The sequence below is a fragment of the Coptis chinensis genome, chromosome 7, assembly GCF_015680905.1.
Source record: "Coptis chinensis isolate HL-2020 chromosome 7, ASM1568090v1, whole genome shotgun sequence".
Taxonomy (NCBI): domain Eukaryota; kingdom Viridiplantae; phylum Streptophyta; class Magnoliopsida; order Ranunculales; family Ranunculaceae; genus Coptis; species Coptis chinensis.
Genome location: NC_141462.1, coordinates 8,805,873 through 8,831,773, shown reverse-complemented (window position 1 = coordinate 8,831,773; position 25,901 = coordinate 8,805,873). Strand labels below are relative to the sequence as shown.

The following is a 25,901-nucleotide window of genomic DNA, read 5'->3' as shown; positions in this document are numbered from 1 at the left end:
CAGTACACGTGTCTCGTGGATTTGTACCCTCAATATCTATAAATACCACCTACATGAACTACGTCAGACTTGATTCTTCTCTCCCCCCAGAATCAAGAGAAGATACGTAGGCAGTTCGCTCAGCAACGAACTCGGTCTTTACCTTATTCAATCCCCATCTCCCACTTACCTTGTATGTAAAGGTGAACTAAAACGCTCTTTTACACTATTTAATGGTGTTTATTTTATATATTTAATATATTGCAGAAACAAATGGAAGTTTATTATTATTATGTTAATTTGTTTGTTTGTTTTGTAATACAGATGGATATATAATGATCTTGTTCGAGCGCCAAGATGGCTGGTATGAATGCGCCAATAGAGAAACCCCAGAGGGATTAAGAAGTGGACAAATTTGGAGTCCCAAATGGAAGTATAAGCCAACTGTGAGACGTCACTCATGAAAATGTCAAGCCACTTCTGGTGTGGTTGGAGTGTACTTTGCCTTTTGTTGAAGCACAATAAAAAATAGGGTAGAGATATTCTCACCGTAAAAATTGATACTCTCCCCGCTTCTTTATTCTCACCGTCCATATGTTGGTCCATAGATATATTCACCGTATCTAATAAGTTTATCGTGTGACCATAACACATACCCATACCCATAGATATCCATTAATTAATTTTTGAAATCACTTGTTTCTCTGTAACAGAAAGAGTGAGCTTGAAGTTTCTATGTTTACAATATTGCTCCAATTAACCATTTCTGTCTATCCCAATATGTAGAATTTTTTGTTTCTCTCTCTCACCACTCACCACTCTCATCTCTCATACTTTTTTTTTTGTTTTGGTGCAAAATTATATGATAGTAAGAATGGAGAGATGTATTGGCTTTATTTGAAGGCGTTAGTTCTATTTTTTTTTAACCTGCTTGTGGTATATTCATAGTGCACACAAATTATTTGAGTAAATTTCAAATAGAAATGCAGTTCCAAATTAAGTTCAACAATAGTTTTTGCTAACATAAATTTTGGTCACAAAACAAGATGAAGCCATGGGCATTTCATAGAGGTTACATATTCCTAAAGTACTTTCAACATTAAAACATGAAACTGTAATTGTAAGAAAATGAAATGAAACTATATGGGAAGCACAACACTAAATGGACGTAGCCTAAACTGACAAAATTGATGAAAAATTAACAGTGCACATGTTCGTCAAATTAAAACTGACCAAAATGGACTTGACATGTAGATAATCACTAGTCCAACACAACAGATGTTGTATTTCTTTGAACCATTGCTTCAAATGCTTCAAATCGAGCTTCGAAAATTGTTCTCCATGCTCTTGCACTAGCTTGCACTCCCTGCTTCCATGAAGCAATAGGCAATGGTAGTGGACAATCTAGCTTCAAAAGTGCATGCATAAAATGACAGTTATTAACCAAAGCAACAGCGATGACCCTCAGCGAACTTTTTGAGGGAGGAGAAGATTTCAAGGGAAGACAAGTATAGCGTGCTTGTGGAGAGAGATGAACAACCACAACATTGTAACAGGAAGCAATAAGAGGACCACAATCAAGCATACTCATCCAGTTCTCTTCTCCACATGGACTCTTATCACAATGTATCCTATCATAAACGTTTTTGTACTTAACTTCATCACCCAAAATACTTGTGTAGAATGATTTGTTGGCTGCCAATTCTAGACACAAGTCATCCCGAACTTGTTTCCAGTTCCCATGTCCCATTCCAAGTGCAAGTGCCACAGCTCGAAATCCACAATTACCATCCGAGCTTACATTGTTAATATCAGCAATCAAACCCTTGACTTCAATTGGAAATGCAGAGAGGATCTCCATCGCATGAGTCATATTTGGGATCGAAGAGATGAGTTCCACTGAAGAGGCGGTTTTAGCGCGAGTCACCTTCAACTTTTGCTTCTTAGATGCACATTGTGATGTAACAATTAATGACACCGAACCAGATAATGCAATCTCAGGTGTGCCTAGTACATGTTCAAAATATGAAGGATCTCGTTTGGTTGAAGACTCGTCCTGCAATAACTTCTTCTGCGTGCTACCTTTTGGTCAACCTCTTGTTTTAGTCTTTTCCTTAGGCTCAACCAAACAAGAAGTATTTGGATGGGTAATTTCCTTAAGTTTCTTCAGGAGATATTGTTTGTAACTATCATCACCATCTTCAAAGCGTTTCATAATGTTTGAAATTTCAGGGTGCAAATCGACATCGTCATTGACTCTTGGTGTGGGAACTCTCGAAAGCTTTTTCCAGAAATAATGGACTGTATCCAACGAAATTGGTTTATGGAGTCGATCATAACCAATTACTTCACATGCACAAGGTAAGCCATGTGTACGTCACAACACACACCCACATTCTTCAGTTGCCATACCCCCTAATCCACCATGCTTTCTCTCTTTAAAAATCATCTCCATAGCATCTTTGGAAACAAAACCCCTCAACTCTACTAAAGTGAGAAGTCTAAAGTCGTGTCTCACATTATTCAACCTGCGCTCAAATGATGCATATATCTCTGTAAGTTGCTCAGTTATCATTAAATGCATTGATTGCCATAAACCAACAAAGTCAGATGTTGACATATAACCCATGTACCTTTTCAATTTAGCATGTGCACTTTCCACTCTACCAGTTGTAGTGCAACCTAAATGCATGTAGTGATCGATCCAGTCAGACACAAATAGCTCTCTGTGTGGCAACCAATTTTTTTTTTATGTAATCAAGGAGGTTTGTAAAATCAAGATAGTCTCTCTCCAACGCCTCGAAGTGAAAATTGTAATCATCAACTGTATCAGACATCATCACTTTATTCCAGTCATCGTAAAAAGATTTCCATATATCCTCATCGGAGAGAAGTTTTCTGCCCTTAGCCAAAATATTCCTCTGAATATGCCATCGACACAACATGCAGTTTGCATTTGGAAAAATCTTTTCTACACTATTCATTAATGCGAACTCCCTGTCAGTTACTATCATTGATGGCAGCGTCTCATTATTTAGTAAAGAATGCAGTCGCTCTAATGCCCATAGATAGTTATCTTCCTTTTCATTCTCAAACAATGCAAAACAAACGGAAAATGTCTTCATAGTAGATGTGACCCCTACTACCTCAAACAATGACCAACGATATCTGTTAATCTTGTAAGTAGAGTCCATAATCAAGACAAAAGGGACGCACTTCACCAGTTTTATAGACTCTGGATGTGCCCAAAACAAGTCAGTCACAACATTAGTATCTTTCTCACGCCGGTTCCATTCATAGTACTGATTCTTATCCAGAATGTCCATTAGATATTGCATTTGTGATCTCCCAGTCCTTTCATCACGTCTCAACTTTGCACGGTGATTGTATATTTGCTGCTTTGTGCTTTTGTTGTTAGGATCGCGCTCCTTGATGACATTAAGTATCTGACTTGGCCTAACACCATTTTTAGTCATCTCAAACGAAACTTGCCTTTCCGCATTTGTTAATCTACCAGCATAAGAATGACCTTCTAAGTAGGTCGCCAACGAATGGTTATGGCGACCACAATCAACACTTACTTTCCATCTGTCTTCAGGCCCGGACAAATGAATCCCCTTGAGCAAGAAAGGACAATCACATCTCTTTGTACTAGTCTTTCTCTTTCGTTGTTTTTTCTTTTCTCCGCAGTTTTCATCAGCTATTTTTTCTTCTTCTTGATTTTCATTCACTTTCTTTTTGGGTCGATATATTCCATACCTCTCACAAGCAAACAACAATCTGGGCGTCCTTCCTGAATGAGCATAATCAGATTTCTTTATCACTACAATACACCCGCATTTTTCCCTGTATCTCTAGCCCATGTAAGAAAATCGTTGCGACTTTCAAAAACCTATATTCAAGTCAAAATATATAACCAATTATCAATATACGAGATAACAATGGTTTAGAACAATATTAGAATAGGAAAAAGCTAGCTAGATTTACCAGGTCAGTGGTGAATTGTTCAGTGAGATCAAGGTTCTCGCTCGGCATATCCTATAGCAATGGCATTAACATTTAATTAGTTCAAAGAATTTAAAATAAAATGAATATATGTTGTGAGAATTTGAAGATTAATTATAACATACCCAAGCATTAGTAATCGAAGCTCAACAAGTCAAGTTCCACTCCTTGGATATTTATACTCAAACAGAAAGGATATAACTTGACCGTGTCTACTAAGAGTGGACGAATAAACAAAAAAAGAATAAAAAATGAGGCATACCCGGAAAACATGATCATCTAAAAGAATACAAAAGATGGTTCGACAGTCGAAATCGACATTTAAAACATGATCATCTAAAAATATTTGTTTTGCACATTCATTCATATAGCCCCTCTCCATCTAATGATTCTAATATCTGAAAACTTGTTTGCTTCAGTAACGTATTTGCAGCTAACAGAAAATGGCAACAATGTCCAACGAAATGAATATGTACAGTAATGTTGACATTTTCGACTTCGTAGTGTTGGCATTTTGTTATATGCCGATATCTCAAACTCATTCTTCCTCTTTGTAGCTTATTAAGCTCCCTCTTCAATGGCCGAACACAAAGAGGTACTCAACACTTGTATCGTTATTCTCTTCTTATGATGGGATTTTAGTAATATTAAGATAAAGTCAAATTTATCTATTTAGTTGAATTTTCAAGTTATCTTTTTGGATTTTGGCTTTGAAGTTGATTCTATAAAATTAATGTGTGTAGTTCTTAGAAATATTCTGCAAAAGTTCGGGTAAAGTTAGGCGATTTTCCGCTGGCACCGAAGCCGGATTTGCTTTGCAATTGATTAATCAGAGAATAGGCTCTGGAGTTCCTTCAGCTTTGTACATTGCAGCTGTTAAACAAGGAGAAGAACCTATAATCTTTGGTCCTAATTCTATTCTCGTTGACTATGGTGCTGGTTGGAAGTTGCAGACAGTTACAAGTCAAGGTGTTTTGGGATATGTTTGGATTATTTTAACCTGATGTTATTGCATTGATTTGAGTGGATTTCTAATAGTGGTTTCTTTGTTTTTTGAAGGAGTGGAACCAACATTGGAGCAGTTTCCCGATGTTATTGTAAGCTTTAATTTATTTATTGCTCAAATTCTTCTCTACTTGTGGATAGAGGGGCTGTTGAAAATTTTCTTTGATATCCTTATTGAAGCTGCGGTTACAATTAATATGCTGGATTGTCACTTTTAAATTAATACTGTATTACTGTACCCCTAGCTCAATGTTCAGTTTCAAGTTTATGAATGAAATACCAAGGTGTTTTTTAAATAAACTCTTAGCTTAGACAAAATTATATGGAAGACATTCTTTAACCCCTTAGTATATCACTTCTTTAACCCCCAGTCCCCACCCCTCAACCTAAAGAAATAATAAAAAAAAGAAAAAAAGAAATGGACACACACATTCCCCGGTGTTCCACTTCATCTGACCTTAATTTTGAGCCAATCTTTATCTTGTTTTACCTATATGAAGCAACTCTTTGCACTTGTTATCGTAGAGTCACGCCTGGACTAGTGGCTCGACACTAAGCTACATTGAACCATAGGCTTCTGATAGCCAGATTAGCTGGGTGGTTTACTACTGAAATCTTCAGCAACCCCTCCTCAAATAATTATACCCTGCGAGATATATGTTAAATGTGTTCCACCTTAGTTTTTAATTTTAATTTAATTACCCCATTCCACTATTTGGCAAGTATAAGTTCAAGTCTTATTTGTAAAAAGTATCTTCATTCTTTTGAAATGTGTGGAGTAACATCTGCTCTTCTTAACACTAGAGAAAAGACCTGTATACCATAAATAGTTTTTCTTGGCAAAGGGATCCGTTTACAGTGACTAGTTTGTTATTATTTCCGTGCCTTGCTCTCAGCCTAAGTTACAAGATAAAGTTAATCACATAATATGATACTTAGAAGCCAATTGTACAAGAAGTTTCCTTCCCTCCAAATTATTAAGTTTCATGTTTCATATATTTTTCAATCAAATTATTGTTGCCTGTAAGCTGTAACACCTACTCAAGAGCTGAACTTGTAAAAGCTTCCAGCGATTGACCAAGTCCTCCTTTGAAAATTAAGGGAAAGAAAAGCACCTACACCACTACAGCAGTCTTTTCTCCCCATCTTTCTTCTAATCCATTCTCCAATTTTCTAGAGCTCTATTGAGTCATCATCCCTGGTGGTGTGTTGTTACCGTAATATTTCTTACGAGTACAAGTGTACTTTTGTGTGTACTCGATCAAATCTTACTATTGTGCAAGTAGCTCAGTTAAACCATTTCTTTTCGTTACAATTTACATAATTTGCATAGGAGTTGGAATTGCTTAATATTTGACATTTGAATATACTTTCTTTTTTAGGAGCCAATGGGAGATGTTCAAGTAGCTGCCACCTTGAATTCCATATTGTTGATCCTCCTCTAGAAGAAGAAAATGTAAATCTTCTTATCATCTTACTTTTATTTCCTTTCTTTTATATTACGTATAACTTACAGCCCGTAATGAAATACGTATATATGATTCTGTTTTTTTTGTTATTTTTCGTAGTTCCATTACTGTGACTTCCTTTATTTTAGAAAGCAATAACATCCTAACCTGTCAGTATGGACTTCCACTACTTTCTTATTTAGGAACCAGTGGGAGATGTTGCTCAATCTGCTAGGGATCATGATGTCCATCTTAGTGATCCGCGTCCACAAGAAGTGAACGCCGTAAGTCTTGGAATTATTTTACCTTTCATTTTGTTTCCTTCATCTTATGTATGAGGCATTTAATGAACTATAGTTCAGTAAAAACATTATTGACATGTTTTTTGATTTCTTTACTCTAGATACCAGTAACATCTGAACCTGTCAGTGATATCGTATCACAATCCTTTGAAAAAGTTGATATCACGGATATTTTTACGACAGATGTGGTCTGTTGTTTATGGTTTGGTTTCTTGATTTATCTATGCATTTCAATTTTTAATATTTCGAATTGTTAGTTTTCTTTATGTTTTATGTTTATTGCTATTTGATTTTATAGGTCTTCAGCAGTTGTGATGAACTCATCAAGTGGACTCGAGATGTCGGAAGAACAATTGGGAACATAATTGTAATAAAGAAATCTGATTTTGGCATTCTTGGCGAGATTTCTAGTATCTTTTTCTCTTGCGAAAGAAGTGGAAGCGAGTGCCCTTTTCTTCTGAGAGGTATAAAGATGCCAAAAGATGATCAATGGATGGTTAAGGTGGAGTGCGGTCATCACAATCACTCACTTCGGAGACAGTTACAAGGTTCCTTTGTTAGCGGAAGGCTATCTTCCAAAGAAAAAGACATTTGTGATAGAACTGTCAAGGGCTGGAATCATAGTGAAAAAGATTCTCAAAGTGTTGAAGGAGAGAGATGCAAGTACTGAGTCTACAATTCCTACAATATATAACACCCAGGCAAAGTTGAAACATGATCCAATAGTGTCTGCAAGATCCCAACGTAATAGCTCTGATGAAGTTGACAGTACATAAAACCTGAAGGTTACTCATCCCATTTTTTTCTAGTCAGAAGTAGGCAAGAGGTTCTTCCACTGCTTTGGATTCTGCTTCAATTCTTTTGGTGGAACAGAAAGGTTAGTCTAATCTAGCGTTGAGGTTAGTGTGAATGTGTTTAATTATTATTGTTAACAGGACTGTATTGTTAATCACATTCCATGGGGTCAAGTTATTGGAAATTGTTCACATGTGCTTGTAAATTTTTTTTGCATATAAGATACTGTGAGCTACATTTTTCATTGTTTACCTTCATCTTGTCATTGTTCAGTGTTTAACACTTTAACTTGGGTGTCTTGGTTATTTTAAGGAGGGAAGATATGACTGCCAATCAAATTTTGTCAGGAATAACCAGGAGGGAGGGGAAAAAAATGAATGGGCGTCAATCCAGCTTAATTATTTTGAGATTGTGTTAACCGTATGCTTGAAATTCACAACAGTTAAGCTCCACAAGCTCCTCCTGGACCTCCATAATTGAATTTGTAATTGTCTGTTGATTGATCTCCGTCATCCTTGATGCCATAGCACTTCTCGGGTTCTACAATTTTGTCCGTTATTACAAGGGGAATCTGCATCATATCGTCATTGATTGTCAGCACATTCGGGAAAAAACCTGAATGGCTGTAGGTGCTAGGTAGCATCAGGAAATTTCCCATAACCCATTAGTGGACTTGTCCCATCCGCTGATGCAATTTCTAATCCTCCCCATGCAACACGAGTTGCATCTTCAGCTAAACTAATAAGCTCTTACTAAGATATTTAAGCTGGTAGAAAACAATTTTCCACCTAAACCCACATGGGCATGCTCATGTGTTCAAAAGAGGCAAGGGATGATTCTTTCTAATTTTTCCACGTAGGCAATATCATTCGTTATGATATAAAGTAAAGGTGCTATTTGAGCGCATACCTCCGATCATTATTGCCATCAGAGCGCATTACCTGCAGAAAGTTAAGTTGGTATAAGAAGATGGACGATAAAGACGAAATACCAAGCTTAAAGTACGAATAAGATGCACTAATATTCAACAGAGCCAGTAAATAACAAATGACAATATATCCTCCCCTTAATCATAAGGTTTTAATTTGCGTCCCTGCAACCTGTAAGAGACATTCTCCGAGATGCCCAATCTGTAAGTATAGACCATATCATTTAGCATCAGTGTGAGACAAATAATAGTGTTCTGATATAAGATCCAAACAATGTAATATCAATTAAATCCCCAAGTGCAAATTTCAGTTAAGAAACAAAGAAAGTATGTTGAGATGGACTTCCCTACTGGACAACTTCCACGGAGTGTAATTAAAATTAAAGAAAAGAGTTGCACATCAACCTTTCAGTGACTAATGAAGGGTTAATGATTTATCTCTTTCTGCCACCACGTTCCCTCAAAGCAAGAGCGAGTGTTTGTCCAGCTCCAATGTTGTAATATGCGAGCGAGAAATTGTCCTTGAGAAAACCTGCTCGTCCTGTCAGTTTCTGTTTGTTGGCAGGAAGCTGAATCTCTCCAGCAATCTTCTCCTTTAGACTGCCAACGGTCTCAGATAAGTCCTGCACTTTAATATCAAGAGGTTGCGCTTTCAAGTTCAGCTCAGAAACATTGGGAACAGATACAACAATGCGAACAGGTCCCTGATTCTGAGCCAAGAACTGATCCTCTGGTAAAAGCAAAGAATCATCAAGCCTCTGCCGCTTTGGCTCAGGTTCATCTGGCAGTGGAGGTGGAGCTACATCAGGTGGGGGTGGAGGTATTCCTTGCAGTAAGGGAGATGGTGGAATTATCTTCATAGAAGGTGGAGGAAAGGGAATAGGGGCGAAAGGTCGATGACCTCCGAGAGGTGTGAACTGGGATCCAGGAGGAGGTGGTATAGGTATAGGTATAGGAAGATGATTCATATATGTTGATGATGGATGCAGAGGTTGCCCACAGTTCATTGGCATGAGAGGAAGCAGTGGCCTAACTGATGAATTAAGGGCATTGTACACACTACTTGGAGCAGGATATTGCGCAACGTTTGGTCCCTCTTCTTTCCTTTTCTCAATCTCTGCCTTGACAGCATTAGAGACTTCTTCAGCTGTCGTACCAAAGATATCAGGACGAGTTCGTGCAAGCCCCATAATGTTCCGTGAGATCTCATCATCTTGGGCAAGTGTGGTTTCCCTAATCTTTGCCATCATCCCTCTCTTTTGTTCTCTGTACTTGGGATCAATAAGAGAAATTCTCATGTGCTCTGCCATCTCATTGATATGAATCAGCTCCCCAGTTATTGGGGAAAGTACAAATTTTGCGGCACCTCTTTCTATAGGGACCCTTTCTTCTGGTCTCTTCCAGTTCTTCACAATTCTTACTGGTGGTTCTGGTTCCTTGGGTGTTTCTGCTTTCCTCACGCTCTTGTTGACTTCACTGTACTCTTCGAGACTTGCAACTTCCATGCCCTCCACAACAAGCTGCATCTCTTCTTCATCCGTGTCCATATCTGCTTCCTTTTCAAGCTCAATTACCTCTGGCATATCTTCTTCCATAGCAGAAGAAGCCTTGCTCCTCATAATAATTTCTTCCAAAGGCAATGGTTGGGGAAGCTCAGTGTCCTCAAAATCTGCAAACTCAATCGTTTCCACCACACAAAAATCATGCCAATCAATCATTCCCATCTGAATTCGTTCCTGTTCAGTCTCCTTTTCAGCTTTCTGCTTCTTTTGCTCTTGCAAAAGTTCCCAATTACAACGGTTCAAGCATCGATCAAGGACAGTTGTCATATCAGCCACACTAGTCCTCAACTTATCAGTAAGACCCTTTGGAGGCATCAAGACTTTCGAATAAGCATCAGTAAGTTTAGTAAAGAACGTGTACATACTATTATTCGGCTTCAGGAAACTGAACTGAGGGTTGAAAATCTCTTTACCAGACAATTCTGCCAAAAAAGACTTGCCATTCCGAGCTATAAATTGTGCTGTAAGCTTTATAACATCAAAAGTTTCACCACTAATAATACCTTCTGGTAGCGAAACACTATACAGTTGGGCTTCTGGCTCTTTACACTCAGGTCTAAATTGGCTTACTAATGCTGGAACCGATGCAACAGATTCATTGTTCTTCGTTGTAGTCGAAGTAGCAACAACACAAGCTTCCGTAGGCTGGGTAGGAACTAGTTGTTGAGCCTGTAGGCGAAACTCAGAAACACGACGTTGGTAGTAGGCATTATAATGGTGTGAGGCATCTGTTAAGAAACTAAACTTAGCATTCCCTTCATTAACAATTTTTTTAACAAATTCTGGTCCCTTCTTTGAAACATATTCCGCTGTTTTATCAACAATTGCTCGTATTGCAGGAGGCGGGTATATTATACCAATCCTCCTGGTATGACTAGTAATGACTGGAGGAAAGTTTGCATGTGGAAGTGATGAAATATTCAACATCCTACTACGTACTATAATGAACTAGAACTAGTACTACGATGTATACGACGTATAAAGAACATGAAAAGAGAGATTGAGAGAGAGAGATGTCAGACGTACCTATATGGGCAGTCCACTCTTTCGTATAAAATAAGGTTATGCAAGCTAGGCTGCCGGTTTTATAGACTTGCTAAACAACCGTTTCATCTTTATTTAGAATTCGAAAAGAATTCGAACTTTCTATAAAAAAAAGAATTCGAACTTTCTAAAAACGAACCCGAGCCCAACCCAAGTTTTTAACGGGCTTTATTTTACAAGACCAAGCCCAAGACCAAATTGCACTCCTACACAGAAACAACATTTAGAGCAAGTAAGCTATATGGGTTACTAAAAGCAAATATAGCACTTCAACCACAAAAATGTCTTTTCAATGGGACTGCTAAAATGGTCTTAAATTTGGAAAGAGTAAAAAATCAAGCCAAAGTTAAGACTTTTGCTAGCCGCTGCTATAATAAGTTCGGGAGACGGATGACATAGGATTTATGTCATCCGTCTAAAAATTATGTTAAATTAAATTTCGATGGACAACAAAAATTATGCTATCCGTTTAAAAAAAATTTCAAAAAATAATGAACTGACGGCAGAAACTATGCCGTTCATATCATTTAGCACTTAGAAAACGCGATTAGATTGGTTTTTTGATTTTGAGAAGCCAAATTTGGCTGGACAAGTTAAAAAGCCTATGTGGCACTTATGTGGCAATTTTAGCAGCCCAATTTAGCAGCCTAATTTAGCAGCTCTCCATCGGACTTGCTCTTACCAAAAAAACAAGTCTTTGTAATTTTTTTTTTTTGATTCAATGGCTGGAGAAGAAGAAGTTGCCAACAAAGCTTCTTCATTCTTTCTTCATTCTTGTCAGCAACGTCCTTCTCCAGTAAGCTTCATATGTTTTTTTGTACTTGAATTCATTTATCTTGCGTGGGGCTTTTCCAAATCCGTAAACTTAAATTTCAAGTTTTGATATGTGGGGCATGATCTGTTATTTTTATGATATATTGATGATGTATTCATAAATGTGTGTAGTTTTTGGAGATAACTTGCAAAAGTTCGGGTAAAGTAAGGCGGTTTTCTGTGGGGACAGAAGCTAGTTTTGCATTGCAATTGATTAATCAGAAATTAGATTCTGTGGATCCTTCAGCTTTGTACATTGAAGCTATTAAACAAGGAGAGGAGCCTATTAGCTTTGGTCCGAATTCTGTTTTGATCGACTATGGAGATGGTTGGAAGTTGCAGACAGTTACACGGCAAGGTATAGATGGTGTAATGCCTTTTATCTTTCAATTATTAAAGATGTATTTATTTTCCAAGAGCTCAATACTGGTTTCTTTCCTTTCTGAAACCAGGTTCTCATAGGCAAAAGGCTATGGAAGAATTCCCTACTGCCATTGTAAGCGTAGAATCACACTTGTATTTCTCATTTTTATATTGGGATTACACAAGTGGAAGGGTTTGTAAAAGTTGTTTCCGTTTCAGGATTGTGGAAAAAGAATGTCTTCTTTGCATGAATAGTTGTAGGTTCTGAGTAACATAAGAGGGAGGAGTGTTTAGTTATTGTCTGAGGAACTCGATCCCTTGTAAGTTTAATGGCTCTAGACTCACCAAATCAGTTACATGTTGCTGTTAACTGTGTATTTGTGTGATATGAGTATATGACAAGGAAAATCCTAGTATCTTGCACCCAAACGTTCCCTTGTAAAACTAGTAGAGCAGAAGCTGTAATAGATTTTGATGACCTATCAAGTTGTCCTTTGAAAATAATGGAAAGAGCAACTGCACTTGTTTCTTCTTCTCACTAGTGTTCCGATTAATTCTCCCATTTTTTATTATGGCTAGAATCAGTTTTATCTTTTTTGTTGGCTATTTTAAAATCTTTATATTTTTGGTAAGTACTAACTCAGCTTGTTTTTATCATCTGAAATTCTGAATAGCCCATCTAAGCAGTTACTAGTACAATTTTTTGGCTACGATCAACAGAGTTTGATTGGAATGAGTGTGTGCCAACCAACATGACATTGACGTTTGATTTTACTTTTCATTTAGGAACCCGCTAGCGGTGATGTTCATTCAGCAACTGACGTTCACCTCGATCTCTTAGAACCACCTCTGCAAGATGAAAGCGTAAGGATTTCCAGGGTCATGTTATATGTATATATATTTTGGTCTTTTATTCCATTTATTTTGTATCGGGTATGAGGAATTTAATAAATTTACGTGCTTCAAGTTTTATTACTGAGAAGTTGTTTAATTCCTTCACTGTAGAGACCAATTACATCTGAACCTGTTAGTGATGTCGAATCGCAGTCCTTGGAAAAATTGGATTTCACGGACACCTTCAAAACTGATGTGGTATTCTGTTCCACAGTTTGGTTTTTCCTTTTCCTTATCTAGTTATTCTACTTGTTTGTTTTCTTTGTTATTGTTACTGACAAAGACAAGGAAACAGGTCTTCAACAGTCGCGATGAACTCATCAGGTGGGCTCGAGATCTTGGAAAATCAATTGGGATGGTCGTCGTAATAAAGAGATCTGATGTTGGTTCGTCTGGTAGGGTTCCTAGAGTATTTATGGCTTGCGAGAGGTTTGGAAAGAAAAGTGAGCATCCATTCACAAAGAAAGCACAGAAAATGTCAAAAGGTTTTAACTGCCCTTTCTTATTAAGAGGGTTAAAGATGCCGAAAGATGATCAGTGGGTTGTTAAAGTGGAATGCGGTCATCACAATCACCCACTTGGGCCCCTACAAGGTTCATTTGCCGGAAGGCTGAACTCTGAAGAAAAAGAAATTGTTGTACAAATGTTAAGAGCTGGAATTAAGCCCAAGGAGATTCTTCAAGTTCTTAAGGACAGAGATGAGCATAGTGAGTCTACTATCCATACAATCTATAATACCCAGGCCAGGTTGAGACGTACTGCATTATCTACAAGATCACAAAGCAACAGCTCTTGATGAAGTTCAATTGTACAGGAGTATGCACAAAGCAAATCTTTTCTTTCCTTCAGTATGGGAAAATGTAGAATGAAATACACAGTTAAGAAGAAAAACTGCCTGACATTTCTAGTGCATGAAGCATGGCTGTCCTGTTGTGTGCTCTTGAAGTTGGGGACATCCGAACATGTATTATCAAAAATACTATATTATTGTTTAATGTATAACTAACTCAATCAGGGCATCAGGCTAATGCTTCTATCTGCTTCTCGCACTCATAATCCAACCAAGGATCAAAATATCGAATTCGGTGAATATATAGGTATACCCAAAAACCGATATATATCAGATATATTAGAAATATCGGATTTATCTAGATTTTTTGTGACCAGTCAAAATTTTGTTCTGTATGTTGATATATCGGAAATATCATCGATTATATTAGAAATATCGATAATATATTAGTCAAAATCAACAATATTTGATCAAAATTAATAATATTGGTCAAAATCAACAATTTATATCAGATATATCGTATATATCAATTGATATATATTGTTATCGGAAAAAAATGATTCAATATTTGATAGATATATATCAGATATATCGATATCGGTGTACCAAAAAAACGATATATATCGGCGATATTTTGTTCCTTGAATCCAACTATTTGACTGCTACGCTACTTGCTCTTCTGCTCTAAAACTCGATTTTCTAACATTCAACTGATTCTCGAAATGTTGAGTTTGAGAATTTAAAAAACAGTGATATTTCTGGAAAATAACTAAAATTACTAAAAACCCATAGAAGCCTTTTTAAAAAGAGAGTATATCCAAAGGATATAAGTGACATTTCGCAAATAACAGACACGCCCAAGTTCCCCAACTGCAGAAAACTTGGATTCTGAAAAACAAGCCTTTGTCTACAATGGCCGAAGGAGAACAAGTTGCAAATAACGAGTCTCCTCCTCAACAACAGCAAACCATTCTTCAACTACCTCATCAGGTATATACTCTTTTTTCTCTCCTCCCCTTTTCATCTCACGTATGCTTTTATAGTTTTCTACGAGTTGTCTCATTAAGCCTCAGTCACCTTATTATGTGTCTAATTTGTTCATGTTGTTATATACAGTAGCTATTATATCGCAAAAATTTCATATCTTTTTGGTTGTAATACTGTTTACTAATCTGTATCTTCATTTGGGGCAGTTTCACTTTTCAAAATTTATGTTTTTATGGTTTTTTGGGCTTAAACTTAATCTGCCCACAAGTGGGTATGAGTTGATATGTAGTTTTTTATGAATGTGGTTTGTGATTAAATGTATTTCATCAATTGGGTGTAGTTTTTAGAGATATATTGCAAGTGTTCGGGTAAAGTTAGGCGATTTTCTGTGGGCACAGAAGCCAGTTTTGCGTTGCAGTTGATAAATAAAAAACTAGGCCATGGAGTACCTTCAGCTTTGTATATTGAAGCTATTAAAGAAGGAGAGGAACCAATAACTTTCGGTCCTAATTCTGTGCTAATTGACTATGGAGATGGTTGGAAGTTGGAAACAGTAACTAATGAAGGTAATATGTTGTGTTTCTTACTTGTTCGTTATTGAATATTTGCATTTAGTTTGGAAAGACCTCAAGATTGTTTTGTTTCTTTTTTCTCAAAGCAGGTTCCGAGATACAGAATGAATATGATTATAAGGAGTTACCTGATATTATTGTAAGTTAAACGTCACATTTTAAATTTTAAAATCTTGTACTGATTTTTTTGTTGGATAAATATGTTAGATTGTCGAGACCCTAAAACAGATTTTGAACTTGAAGCCACAATCTTGTTTAATGCCTTAACCTCTCTAGTTTATGTAGGTGATCATATATGTTTCCAACCTCAATATATTGGATGAAATTTTATCGTCGAAGCTGCTTTTCCCCCTGATAACTTTTTATCCTCTGACAAGTATGAGTAGAAATCTTGTTTGTATGAAGTACCATTTCTGTTCAGCATTTGGAATAGTTTAGGTACTTAGTGACATGAACATTTATTCCCAAATGGATGATTGTGTAGGCTCGTATCTTTTTTAGGGACTCTCTCCATTCGGACCATATTTCCTCTGTTATACTCAATGGACAAGGTAGTAGTATATCCAGCCATTACTATCAAAGCTATTGGACATCAATGGTATTTGACTTGTGGAGTCAATAACCCTAAACTCTCCACCTCAGTTACCATTAACTGTGTAATATTATATGGAAATTTATAGTACAGGATGTTTGCCACCCAAACTTTTTCTGCTTCATGCCTTCATCCACATTCAATATATATTATGAGCAAATATATGCCGCAACTTGTAAGTTGTAAATTGTAATATCAGGAAGAGCTGAACATGTGAAAGAAAATCCTTTCTTGAAAGTGAAAGAAACGATCACCTACATTATTTTTCTTCCCAACATTGTTCCTATGTCTCATCCAATTTTCTAGAAGGGCAGTTAGTCATCTTCTGATGATTCATATCATGTTTGTTTGGGTTTAATCTTTCAAAAGTTGTTACTATCATTTGAGTTACTATTTAAAAAGAAATGTATTGGGTACAGTTGAGTAGTTGACATAATTTGAATGTCATGAGTCAGAACTCACAACATGTCAACACGTTTGACTTTGTTTTTTTGTTTTTGTTAAATATTAGGAGCCAGCTAGAGATGATGTTCAATCAGCCACTGACCTAGAATTCCATCTCACAGACCTACCGTTACAAGACGAAAATGTAAGACTCTCCGGCTTATTAATTCTTCTGTACTAGGCAGGAGGAACTTACTAAAAGAGATGCTTCATTTATTATTATTAAAAAATTTCCAATTCGTTTAATGTAGATGCCAGTGACATCTGAACCTATCAGTGATATCGAATCACAATCCCTTCGAAAATTGGATTTCACTGATGCCTTTACAACCGATGTGGTATGTTATTACTGGTTTTTGTTAGTTTATTTACTTGGCTATTTGTTTCTTTACTTTGTTTTTAATATTAACAAGAAAGATGCTTTACTATTTTATTTACAGGTCTTCAACTGTCGTGATGAACTTGTCACATGGGCTCGAGATGTTGGAAGATCAGTTGGGATGGTAGTTATAATAAAGAAATCTGAGTTTGGTGCTTCAGGTCGGAGTTCTAGAATATTTTTAGCTTGTGAGAGGTTTGGGAAGAGAAGGGAATATAAAGTACCGTTCAAGAAGAAGACCTCTGCACCTTCAAGGAGAGTGTCAAAAGGTGTGATTGCCCTTTCTTATTGAGAGGTATAAAAAGATGAAAAGATGATCAATGGAGGGTTAAAGTGGAATGTGGTTATCACAATCACCCACTTGAGCGACATTTGCAAGGTTCTTCTGTTGCAGGAAAGCTAACACCTGAAGAAAAAAGACATTGTGATACAATTGTTGAGGCAAGGAGTTAAGGCAAAAGAGATTCTTTAAAGTACTGAAGGATAGAGATGATTTAAATGAATCTACGGTCCATTACAATCTATAATGCCCAGGCAAAGTTAAGACACGAAGAGATGTCAGCAACATCCCAGATGGGATACGAAGAAATGGCCACAACATCCCAGTTGGGATACGAAGAAATGGATGCAGTATCCCATTTGAGACACGAAGAAATGTCTGCAGTATCCCAATGCAACAGTTCTTGATAAAGTTGATTTTGTACTAGAGTTCATATCTAAATCTTCAAGTTTTGTGGAGAAAAATGTATTTGACTTTATATATTTAACCATTTAAATGATTGCATAACTGAGAAACTGATGTTGCCTGTCTAAAACTGAGTCTGATATTTGTTATGTATTATCAGAAACTGAACTCTTTCTTCTGTAGACTTGTAGAGTATGAAAACTGAAAAGCCAACCTATTTCTGAAACTATCAAGCTTTTGGTATATATCAATGGTCTACTCTGATATAGCGAGATTTTTCAGAAATCTCGGTGTCCCCATAAAATAAATTGTTGGACAAGTTTAATAATTAATTAAAGAGTGGGTGCAAATATGGAGGATCATTTTATGAAACTCCCCCAAACAAGTCTCTGAGAAAAAAAAAAAAAAAAAAAAAAAGGTGTCTGTAATGGCTGACCAAGAATTTGCAAACGTTTCTAGCCTTGTTCAAATTCCACAATGTTCTTCTCCTCAAGTAAGCAAACACCCTCAATATATCACTTTTTAAGCTTCAATATGTTTTTTTGTTATGTTTCTTCATTTAGGTGTTGCAAATTTTTAATCTTTGTTGGGTTTTCTTTATTTTTCATTGTCCCCACTTTCATATTTTACTGAATTGCCAAGTAGGTAGATTTTTTTTTTTGTATATATATGTTGTGAGTTAAAATTGATAGAATGCCACACTTGGGTGTAGTTTTTAGAGATAACATGCAAAAGTTCCGGTAAAGTAAGGAGATTTTCTGTGGGGACCGAAGCTAGTTTTGCATTGCAATTGATCAATCAGAAGTTGGCTCCTGGGGTTCCTTTAGCTTCGTATATCGAAGCCGTTAAACAGGGGGAGGAGCCAATAATATTTGGTCCTAGTTCTAGACTTGTCAGTTATGGTGATGGTTGGAAGTTGCAGACAGCAACAAATGGAGGTATAATTGTTATTGTTATCATTGTTTGATTAGTTCAGTATTTTTTGTGGTATTTGTAGTTTGTTGGAAACAGTTCAACATCGGGTTCTTTATTTTCTTAAAGTAGGTCGTGGAAAGCAGAGTAATTTGGAAGTGGCCCATCAGGAGTTCCCTAATGTCATTGTAAGTTATTTCTTCACTTTAAAGCTTTTGATCTCTCTAGTCTTGTTTAGGATGATGGCAAATTTGGAAGTTTAAACTACACTGATGTTATGATATACCAGAACAAAAGTAAGTACAAAAGATATTTAGATGTTTCACGCTTATAAGAAGCCAGTATCAGCACAAACAATCATGTAGAATATACTCTCTTATCATATTGAAGTCACAAAACTTATTGCAATTTGGGCTCCTTTTTGAATTCGAAGCAATGCATCTGTACAGAATTGATCACCATATGTGACTTTATTCTAGTTGTGAGATTCACAAATGTAAATCTTTGACAGTACTAGATCCACAAGGACATGGAACCTAGCAAAAACTTAATTTTATAGTTCATACTCAAGATTTAAAGCAAGTTTTGAAATAATGACTGTCTAGTTGATTCCTGCATACCTTTTTAATTACTCTATAATTTTGAGGAAATCTTTTCTATGGGAATGCTGTAAGCCTGTAATTATTGCGTTTTAACGTATCTTTCCTATTACACCCTGCCAAAAGGTAATAAATGCATATTTTATTCTTCTGAAGAAATCGTAAAATGGCAATTCCACAGTCACGGTCCAGCAGTTTTCCATTTTGGTGGTAATGATCACTAGTTAGTGCCAGATGGGTAGTTACCAAGTGTGCTCAGTGCATACTTTCATAAGTTTCTAAATTTGTGAGTGAGTTTTAGCCAAAAGGGTTCCTAAGAATGGTGGCAAAACTGGTTTGAGCATTTTAAAGCTGTTTTGTTGGGACTTAAATCCATTTTTGACAGAAGAGAAGAGATTGTATTCTGAGAGGTGGTGATGGTGATAAGAACTTTGTGACAAAGTAGAATAATGTGGAAATTTGGGATGACAACTAGTGGTTGTCCTGTGTTATAAGTGCATTTTAGGAGACACCAGTTCATTTGGAGTCCAGTTAGTTTGCACAATATGTGAGAATTCACACATCTGTTTCTTGACATTCCATTGGAGAGAGTTTTTGGGAGGGATGTGTAGATTTTTCAAATATGAGTTTGTACACTCCATAGGACTGATACAGGAAGAAAAAAAAATTGTACTAATGGTTGAAAGTTGAAACCCACATGTATATAATGCCGTAACGAGGAACATTGACTACTATTTTTCATTGGTCAACCTATGTTTATATGGATCCAATAAATTTTTGGTTTTGTCCAGCTCATTGAGCTTGTCCAGCTTTAATGTCAAAGCCCCACACAATGTTTGGATAAGCCTTATTGCTCCTGATGTAATGTTGATATCACTTTTCTTCACCCAAATCTCATCACCCTATGAGTCACCAAGATTGTTTCGTCAGCATAGTATGAGCTGTTAGCCAAATCTTTTATAACATTTAAAGAGGTAAAATTTATATCTGTATCTTTTAATCCAAAATATTCACTTAACAAAATTGACTTCATCTGCCAGTAATCCACATATTGGATACTCTTATTTGTAGGAGCAAGCAACAGATAATGTTGAATTTGCTGGTGAAGTTCAATTCCAGCCCGAAGTCCCTCAACAGGAAGTGGAGGTAAAATTTGCCCTATTTATCTCATTATTTATTTTGTCTTGACCTAAGAGAATCTAAGATTTTCTATTTTCTCTACTGTCCTTCCAAATGTTAGACACCAATAGTATCTGAAGCTGTCAGCAATATTGAATCTATATCTGAAAAAATTGATATGACGGATGTCTTTACAACGGATACGGTATGTTATTTATCACATTGGTTTTGTTTTCTCATTCTTTTTTTCTTTTTTATTACTGTTAGCAATGATTAGTATCACATTCTTTTTCTGTTTTTGGCAATAATCCCGATTCTAACATATTGATCTATAGGTCTTTAACAGTCGCGATGAGCTCCTTAAATGGACTCGAGAACTTGGGAAATCAGTTGGGACGGTCATTGTGATAAAGAAGTCAGATTTGGGTTCTGTTGCAGGTAGGACACCTAGAATTGTTTTTGGTTGCGAGAGGTTCGGGAAATATAAGGCTAAAAAAGGAAGTAAGCAGCAGTTACCTACTGAACAGACAAAATCAAAGAAGTGTGATTGTCCTTTCGTATTGAAAGGTATAAAGATGCCAAAAGAAGATCAATGGGTAGTTAAAGTGGATTGTGGTCTTCACAACCATCCACTCGGATTACGTCCAGAAGGTCACTCTTATGCTGGGAAACTCACAGCTGAAGAGGAAGCAATTGTGCGGGAAATGTCATTGAGTGGTTTGAAGCCAAAGGAGGTCCTAAATGTATTGAAGGAGAGAGACACGCACAATGCAACTACAAGGACTACTATATATAATATCCGGCAGAAGTTGAAGCTTACCCGAAAGTCTAGAAAATCTCAATGTAACAGTTAACATATATACCTATTTAAGTTGTCAAATACAGTAATGTCTTTAGGTCGAAATAGCCAACATCATCTTTGTAAATCTTTTGCAGAACCGAAATGTAAACTCTTAGCATTGGCTTATGTCTGTATATATTGAACACTTCTAAACGAAATGACTGATTGCCACTGATGATTGTAATTTACAAAAACAACTCCACTGCATCTGCAAGTACATCTTGCTTATTTCTTTGGAGTATGAGCAGTAAACAAGTATAATACGAACACTGGCAAAATTTTTAGCCACACTCCGAACACCAAAAATCACCTTAACAAAGGTGGGTAAGAACACCCTTAGACAAGTTTTATAGTACTTTAGGAGCCAAGAATCCTAATGCATATGTATACGCCAACTTCGGTTTAAGGTTAGTTTAGGAACCAAACAAAAACCAGTTGACTCTCCTAGATAAAAGTAGTTGAGATTCCTATCCTAGTCTTTTATTCGCGCCTTCTTTCATTGACTCTTCAATGGCCAAAGAAGAAGAAGAAGTAGAAACACAGTCTAACCTTCTTCAACCTTCTTCTCCTGTAAGTATATATAAACAATCTCACTCTCACTTGTTAGTTGGTTCCGAGTCGTAAAATGGCCTGCACTATATTTGCTGAATTTTGGTTTCTACTTAACGCTTGGTAAATTTTCATTTACTTGCTTTCTTATATGAAAAATTGCAGTGCATAATAGTATGGGAAAGGCACTTGTTGATGCATATTTTTTGTCAATGATTTGGATTAAAATTGAATTGAATTGACTTGAGGTCTTATTAGTTTCTAGAGATAATCTGCAAAGGTTCCAGTAATGTTAGACGATTTGCTGTGGGTACAGAAGCTGGATTTGCTTTACGATTGATTAATAGGAAATTGGATTCTGGAATCCCTTTAGCTTCATATATTGAGGCTGTTAAAGAAGGGGAAGAACCTATAAGCTTTGGTCCTAATGCTGTTCTAGTCGACTACGGCTATGGTTGGAAGTTGCAGACAGTCATAGATGAAGGTATAGTGTAATGGCTCTTATTGGACTTTATTTTAAAGGTCATTGTACTTAATTCGTTTCTTTGTGTTTTGGAAACAGGTTTCGTGAAGGAGAAATGGGAGCGAACAACAAACGAGCAAACACCTGATGTTGTTGTAAGTATATTCGCTATAACTTTGTGCTTCAGATCTTCCAGTTACTGTATTTAAGGTGTTGAGATGTGTTGTCTTGAAACTCAAAGTCATTGTTGGGATTGTTTCAATGGTGTTTTCATTCTTGTGGCTTCAATCTACTAGGGAATTGCATGATTTGTAATAATTAAGTCTTTGTAATTGCAAGGTTTATTTTTCTATTAAAACAGTAGTTATGTTTGAACATGCATTGAGTTTTTTCTACTTGCTTGCATCAACTTGATGAATGATTTGGAGAGTGGGGAGAGAGTTAGAAACTATGGAGTCCTTTCTTCTTGGCTAGTTTGTATTGAGTTGTATACATCAAAACGTTTTTCTCCTTACAGTATCGAATGAAATTAAAGTTTGTAATTAACATAATTTGATGTAGTCTGTATCTGTTTTGTGCAGCAGAAAACAGATAATTTGCAAAGATCAACAAGCGAGTTAAAGCCCCACATCAGTTTTCCATATATTGGGAGGATAGTGCTTGCTTTGACTTTTATCATTCTGCTTGGGGTGATGTTTACCTTGGCTCTGGAAAACCTTCCAAGGTTATTCCTTTTTGTTACATCATCAATGTAAATGTATCCTCTCCCTGCCACGCACTAATAGAGAACATAACTGAAAGTTTGTTTATTTTAGTAAGTTTTATTTTATCCGCCATTGTATTTAGATCGATACATGGTCCTGCTAGACTCCGGTTGAAGAATCTTGAGTTAAATTACCATTTTTACTGATATGTATGTAGCTTAGCACAACGGTTATGTTTAACTTGAGCTACTAATTATTTGTCGACTTCTACAGCCAAATTTTGAGATGAGAACCAACAAACATAGTCCCTTCATTAATTCTATACTGAGCTTTTCTTTCAAAGCAAAATTCTGCTAAAAGTAAGTAGACAATGAATAGCACAGACAGACTGCAGGTGTACGTGCTCTTTAAATAGCAACTTTGGGTTCATTTTGGAGCGTTAAAACGATTCTAAGGCTGCAGTTACCTCAAAAATGAAGGGAGGGAGGGTGAAGTGTCATCTTGGTGAGTTTATGCAATTGCAAGAAATGCGCTAGAGTTACATGCGTTAAGTAGTAGATAGATCCTGTCATTAGTCATTGTATTTGTTGTGAATAATTAACTGCGGAAACAACGTTACCCACACCAAACGGATCAATCCTACACAAAGATTGATCTTTCTCAATAGACAAGACTTCAACACCCTCCAAGCAATATCCCAACACTTCTCAATATCAAATAACAAGCATATGAAATAAAACAATCAATGTAAAAGAAGAACAAACCACAAGACGAGATATATATGGTTCGGCAATTTGCCAATTTACTTCCACATCGCGAGTTCCAAGCTTTACTAGATGTCCGGAGTGGCGATTACAAGTCTCTCGATTCACTCACAAAGGATGAACACTCAACTCACAAAGAATTGTTCTCTTGTAATCACTCTCTTTCTTGGTTTTGGAAAAGTTAGGTTTTCAAAACCGATTTTGTTTTTATACTAAAACAAAAATCGCGAGCATTGTAATGCCGAGGCGAAAACAAAAGACTGGAGCGCGGGCGCTTTCCTTTGAGCGGTCGTCGCCAAAATCATCGGATAACCGAAGCTGGTCGCGCCAAACATCTTGGAGTCTGGCGGGTCGCTTCTTCCGAGCGCCGGAAGGCCTCGATCGTGAAAAGCAGAAAAATCCCTTTTTCTCTACATTCTCCACCTCGGTGAGGTTTTAACACATAAAACCAAGCGAACACATCCAAGAAGATCACATCCAAGTAGGAACACCTCCAAAGAAGGAAGACTCGATCGAAATAACCGCCTGGAGCGGCTATGCCCACAGGGGCTCTTTTCAAACATGTAGGATTTGGAGCAAGTCCAAACGGTGTTGGAACTTAACTCCGGTGACAACTTTCGCAAGATATCATAGGATTGTCATGGGTGTCTACTTTCTCAAGTGCTACATCACCATCCTCAACGACATCCCGTGATAAAGTGATAACGGACATCAATATGCTTGGTCCGAGCATGATGAACTTGGTTCTTCGCCAAATGAATAGCACTCGACTATCACAATACACAACAACACCGATTACGCTTCAATACCCAAATCATCTAGAAGACCTCGGCCATAGTGCCTCTTTCTTTGCCTCTCGCCATCGCCATATACTGCGCCTCGAGTAGATAGAGCAAAGCGTAGCTGTAGCATAGACCTCCAACTAACCCGGTGCACCATGCATCATAAACACATAACCCGATGGTCGATCGTCGTCTATCTAGATCACCGCATAATCGAATCCACAAACCCACTGACATAACAAGTGCCTCCACCATAAGCTAATCCCACATCCAAAGTACCCTTCAAGTACCTTAGTACCCATTTCACTGCCTCCCAATGCTGCTTCCCAGGATTTGCCATATACCTGCTCACAACACTAACTGCCTGTGAAATGTCTGGGCGTGTGCACACCATAGCATACATCAAACTACCCACGGCACTTTTGATAAGGAACATTAGCCATATGCTTTTGTTCCTCCACCGAACTAGGAGAGAACTTAGCTGAAAGCCTAAAATGCCCAGCTAAAGGTGTAGAAACCGACTTTGCATTCTCCATACCAAATCGTGAAATTACTTTCTGAAGGTATTTCTTCTGAGATACAACTATCCGGTCGCTTCTTCCTATCTCCGGCAATCTCCATGCCAAGTATCTTCTTGGCTCCACCTAAGTCTTTCATCTCAAACTCGAGCTAAGTTGAGATTTCAACTTGTCTATCTCCACCATGCTTTTGGAAGCAATAAGCATGTCATCCACAAGGGGAGATAGATGAAGTCATTACCACGAAGCCTTCTAAAGTAGACACGAGTCATACTTACGCCGGGTGTACTCATGTTGATCATGAATGTGTCAAAGCGCTTGTACCATTGGTTCGGGCGATTGCTTTAACCCATACAAATTGACCGATTCAATTTGCATACATGATCTTCTTTTCAAGAACGACAAACCCTTCGGGTTGTCTCATATAGATCTCTTCTTCCAAGTCCCCATGCAAAAGCGGTTTTCACATCAAGTTGCTCTAACTCCAAGTTGAAGTGAGCAACTAAACTCAACAAACACACGAATGGACGTATGTTTGACCACCGGGAAAATACCTCATTGTAGTTCCACGCCTTTCTTCGTGAAAAACCCTTTGCTACCACTCTCTTTGCCTTGTACCCGATCTTTGTCGGACTCGGAAGGACCTCTTTCTTTCCGAACACCCATTTGTCGCCGATAGTCCTTTTTGCCCTTTGGCAATAAAACTAGGTCCCATGTGTGATTTTTATCAAGAGATTCCATCTCGCTTGCATAGCTACCAACCAATCGTAATGAGCATCTCTAACAGCTTCCTTGAAGCTATCCGCAATCATCATCTTCGATATTCGGTGCATATGCCACTAAATCCCACGACCATAGTGTTTCACCGGCTTCTCATGCCCATACTTGTGCACTTCTTTAACTTGTCTCGTGGCCTAGGGTCACCACTACAAGTTCGCGGATGCTCATGCTCTTCTTCCTGTTCTTTGTGTGGTTCCATGATTTGGTACCTCATCATGATCTAACCGGGTCATCTGCGCATCGAATAACTCAAGCTCGAGAGTTTGAACTTCTATGGACTTCA

At 37.2% G+C, this 25,901-nt stretch overlaps 7 protein-coding genes and 1 pseudogene across 11 annotated transcripts; 5 read left to right on the top strand and 3 right to left on the bottom strand.

Annotated features, from left to right (window-relative positions):
- Positions 1–1,007: 1,007 nt before the first annotated feature.
- On the bottom strand, positions 1,008–2,053 carry LOC147485814 (uncharacterized; the record flags this gene model as incomplete). Its single annotated transcript, XM_086573588.1, has 1 exon — positions 1,008–2,053. A coding segment is annotated over one exon (813 nt), but the record flags the coding sequence as incomplete, so codon positions are not given.
- LOC147485813 (protein FAR1-RELATED SEQUENCE 5-like) lies at positions 1,149–3,833 on the bottom strand (the record flags this gene model as incomplete). Its single annotated transcript, XM_086573587.1, has 2 exons — positions 1,149–2,347; positions 2,694–3,833. Coding segments are annotated over 2 exons (1,419 nt in total), but the record flags the coding sequence as incomplete, so codon positions are not given.
- Positions 3,834–3,856: 23 nt separating this feature from the next.
- LOC147485812 (uncharacterized) lies at positions 3,857–7,783 on the top strand. 2 transcript variants are annotated; one of them, XM_086572773.1, is made up of 7 exons: positions 3,857–4,579; positions 4,728–4,953; positions 5,044–5,081; positions 6,372–6,445; positions 6,641–6,721; positions 6,841–6,941; positions 7,038–7,783. In XM_086572773.1, the coding sequence occupies exons 1-4, from the start codon at positions 4,562–4,564 to the stop codon at positions 6,432–6,434; spliced, it is 345 nt and encodes a 114-aa protein (XP_086428899.1). In that variant the 5' UTR covers positions 3,857–4,561; the 3' UTR covers positions 6,435–6,445; positions 6,641–6,721; positions 6,841–6,941; positions 7,038–7,783. The 2 variants fall into 2 exon arrangements, with proteins under 2 accessions (XP_086428899.1, XP_086428898.1); XM_086572772.1 differs by having other exon boundaries at positions 4,222–4,579; positions 6,841–6,927.
- Positions 7,784–8,896: 1,113 nt separating this feature from the next.
- LOC147485811 (putative splicing factor 3A subunit 1 pseudogene) lies at positions 8,897–10,951 on the bottom strand (annotated as a pseudogene).
- Positions 10,952–11,699: 748 nt separating this feature from the next.
- LOC147485810 (uncharacterized) lies at positions 11,700–14,154 on the top strand. Of its 2 annotated transcripts, none has more exons than XM_086574947.1 (6): positions 11,700–11,864; positions 12,014–12,239; positions 12,334–12,377; positions 13,031–13,108; positions 13,250–13,333; positions 13,434–14,154. In XM_086574947.1, exons 1-6 carry the CDS (start codon positions 11,790–11,792, stop codon positions 13,932–13,934), a joined length of 1,008 nt encoding a protein of 335 aa, XP_086431073.1. In that variant the 5' UTR covers positions 11,700–11,789; the 3' UTR covers positions 13,935–14,154. The 2 variants fall into 2 exon arrangements, with proteins under 2 accessions (XP_086431073.1, XP_086431072.1); XM_086574946.1 differs by having other exon boundaries at positions 11,702–11,864; positions 13,250–13,336.
- A 605-nt stretch (positions 14,155–14,759) lies between these two features.
- On the top strand, positions 14,760–17,589 carry LOC147485809 (uncharacterized). The gene is made up of 8 exons (XM_086573586.1): positions 14,760–14,918; positions 15,256–15,481; positions 15,577–15,626; positions 16,591–16,668; positions 16,775–16,861; positions 16,964–17,171; positions 17,282–17,343; positions 17,437–17,589. The coding sequence occupies exons 1-8, from the start codon at positions 14,841–14,843 to the stop codon at positions 17,587–17,589; spliced, it is 942 nt and encodes a 313-aa protein (XP_086429712.1). The 5' UTR covers positions 14,760–14,840.
- A 182-nt stretch (positions 17,590–17,771) lies between these two features.
- Positions 17,772–21,216, top strand: LOC147485808 (uncharacterized). 2 transcript variants are annotated; one of them, XM_086572888.1, is made up of 6 exons: positions 17,772–18,080; positions 18,300–18,525; positions 18,629–18,687; positions 20,170–20,244; positions 20,339–20,422; positions 20,553–21,216. In XM_086572888.1, the coding sequence occupies exons 1-6, from the start codon at positions 18,015–18,017 to the stop codon at positions 21,069–21,071; spliced, it is 1,029 nt and encodes a 342-aa protein (XP_086429014.1). In that variant the 5' UTR covers positions 17,772–18,014; the 3' UTR covers positions 21,072–21,216. The 2 variants fall into 2 exon arrangements, with proteins under 2 accessions (XP_086429014.1, XP_086429015.1); XM_086572889.1 differs by having other exon boundaries at positions 17,923–18,080; positions 18,632–18,687.
- Positions 21,217–21,473: 257 nt separating this feature from the next.
- On the top strand, positions 21,474–22,980 carry LOC147485807 (uncharacterized). 2 transcript variants are annotated; one of them, XM_086572891.1, is made up of 4 exons: positions 21,474–21,628; positions 21,866–22,091; positions 22,170–22,225; positions 22,655–22,980. In XM_086572891.1, exons 1-4 carry the CDS (start codon positions 21,569–21,571, stop codon positions 22,823–22,825), a joined length of 513 nt encoding a protein of 170 aa, XP_086429017.1. In that variant the 5' UTR covers positions 21,474–21,568; the 3' UTR covers positions 22,826–22,980. The 2 variants fall into 2 exon arrangements, with proteins under 2 accessions (XP_086429017.1, XP_086429016.1); XM_086572890.1 differs by having other exon boundaries at positions 22,652–22,980.
- The last annotated feature ends 2,921 nt before the right edge of the window (positions 22,981–25,901 follow it).

Excerpts from the sequence above, each read along its gene's own strand:
- LOC147485812 (XM_086572773.1), top strand. Across the intron at positions 4,954-5,043 it reads GCAGACAGTTACAAGTCAAG|GAGTGGAACCAACATTGGAG; the intron begins GTGTTTTGGGAT and ends TGTTTTTTGAAG. Across the intron at positions 5,082-6,371 it reads AGCAGTTTCCCGATGTTATT|GAGCCAATGGGAGATGTTCA; the intron begins GTAAGCTTTAAT and ends TTTCTTTTTTAG.
- LOC147485810 (XM_086574946.1), top strand. The coding sequence starts at position 11,790 with ATGGCTGGAGAAGAAGAAGTTGCCAACAAAGCTTCTTCATTCTTTCTT. Across the intron at positions 11,865-12,013 it reads GTCAGCAACGTCCTTCTCCA|TTTTTGGAGATAACTTGCAA; the intron begins GTAAGCTTCATA and ends AAATGTGTGTAG. Across the intron at positions 13,109-13,249 it reads CACCTCTGCAAGATGAAAGC|AGACCAATTACATCTGAACC; the intron begins GTAAGGATTTCC and ends CCTTCACTGTAG.
- LOC147485809 (XM_086573586.1), top strand. The coding sequence starts at position 14,841 with ATGGCCGAAGGAGAACAAGTTGCAAATAACGAGTCTCCTCCTCAACAA. Across the intron at positions 15,482-15,576 it reads GGAAACAGTAACTAATGAAG|GTTCCGAGATACAGAATGAA; the intron begins GTAATATGTTGT and ends TTCTCAAAGCAG. Across the intron at positions 16,862-16,963 it reads ATGCCTTTACAACCGATGTG|GTCTTCAACTGTCGTGATGA; the intron begins GTATGTTATTAC and ends TTTTATTTACAG.
- LOC147485808 (XM_086572888.1), top strand. The coding sequence starts at position 18,015 with ATGGCTGACCAAGAATTTGCAAACGTTTCTAGCCTTGTTCAAATTCCA. Across the intron at positions 18,526-18,628 it reads GCAGACAGCAACAAATGGAG|TAGGTCGTGGAAAGCAGAGT; the intron begins GTATAATTGTTA and ends ATTTTCTTAAAG. Across the intron at positions 20,423-20,552 it reads ATGTCTTTACAACGGATACG|GTCTTTAACAGTCGCGATGA; the intron begins GTATGTTATTTA and ends ATTGATCTATAG.
- LOC147485807 (XM_086572890.1), top strand. The coding sequence starts at position 21,569 with ATGGCCAAAGAAGAAGAAGAAGTAGAAACACAGTCTAACCTTCTTCAA. Across the intron at positions 21,629-21,865 it reads TTCTTCAACCTTCTTCTCCT|TTTCTAGAGATAATCTGCAA; the intron begins GTAAGTATATAT and ends AGGTCTTATTAG. Across the intron at positions 22,092-22,169 it reads GCAGACAGTCATAGATGAAG|GTTTCGTGAAGGAGAAATGG; the intron begins GTATAGTGTAAT and ends TTTTGGAAACAG.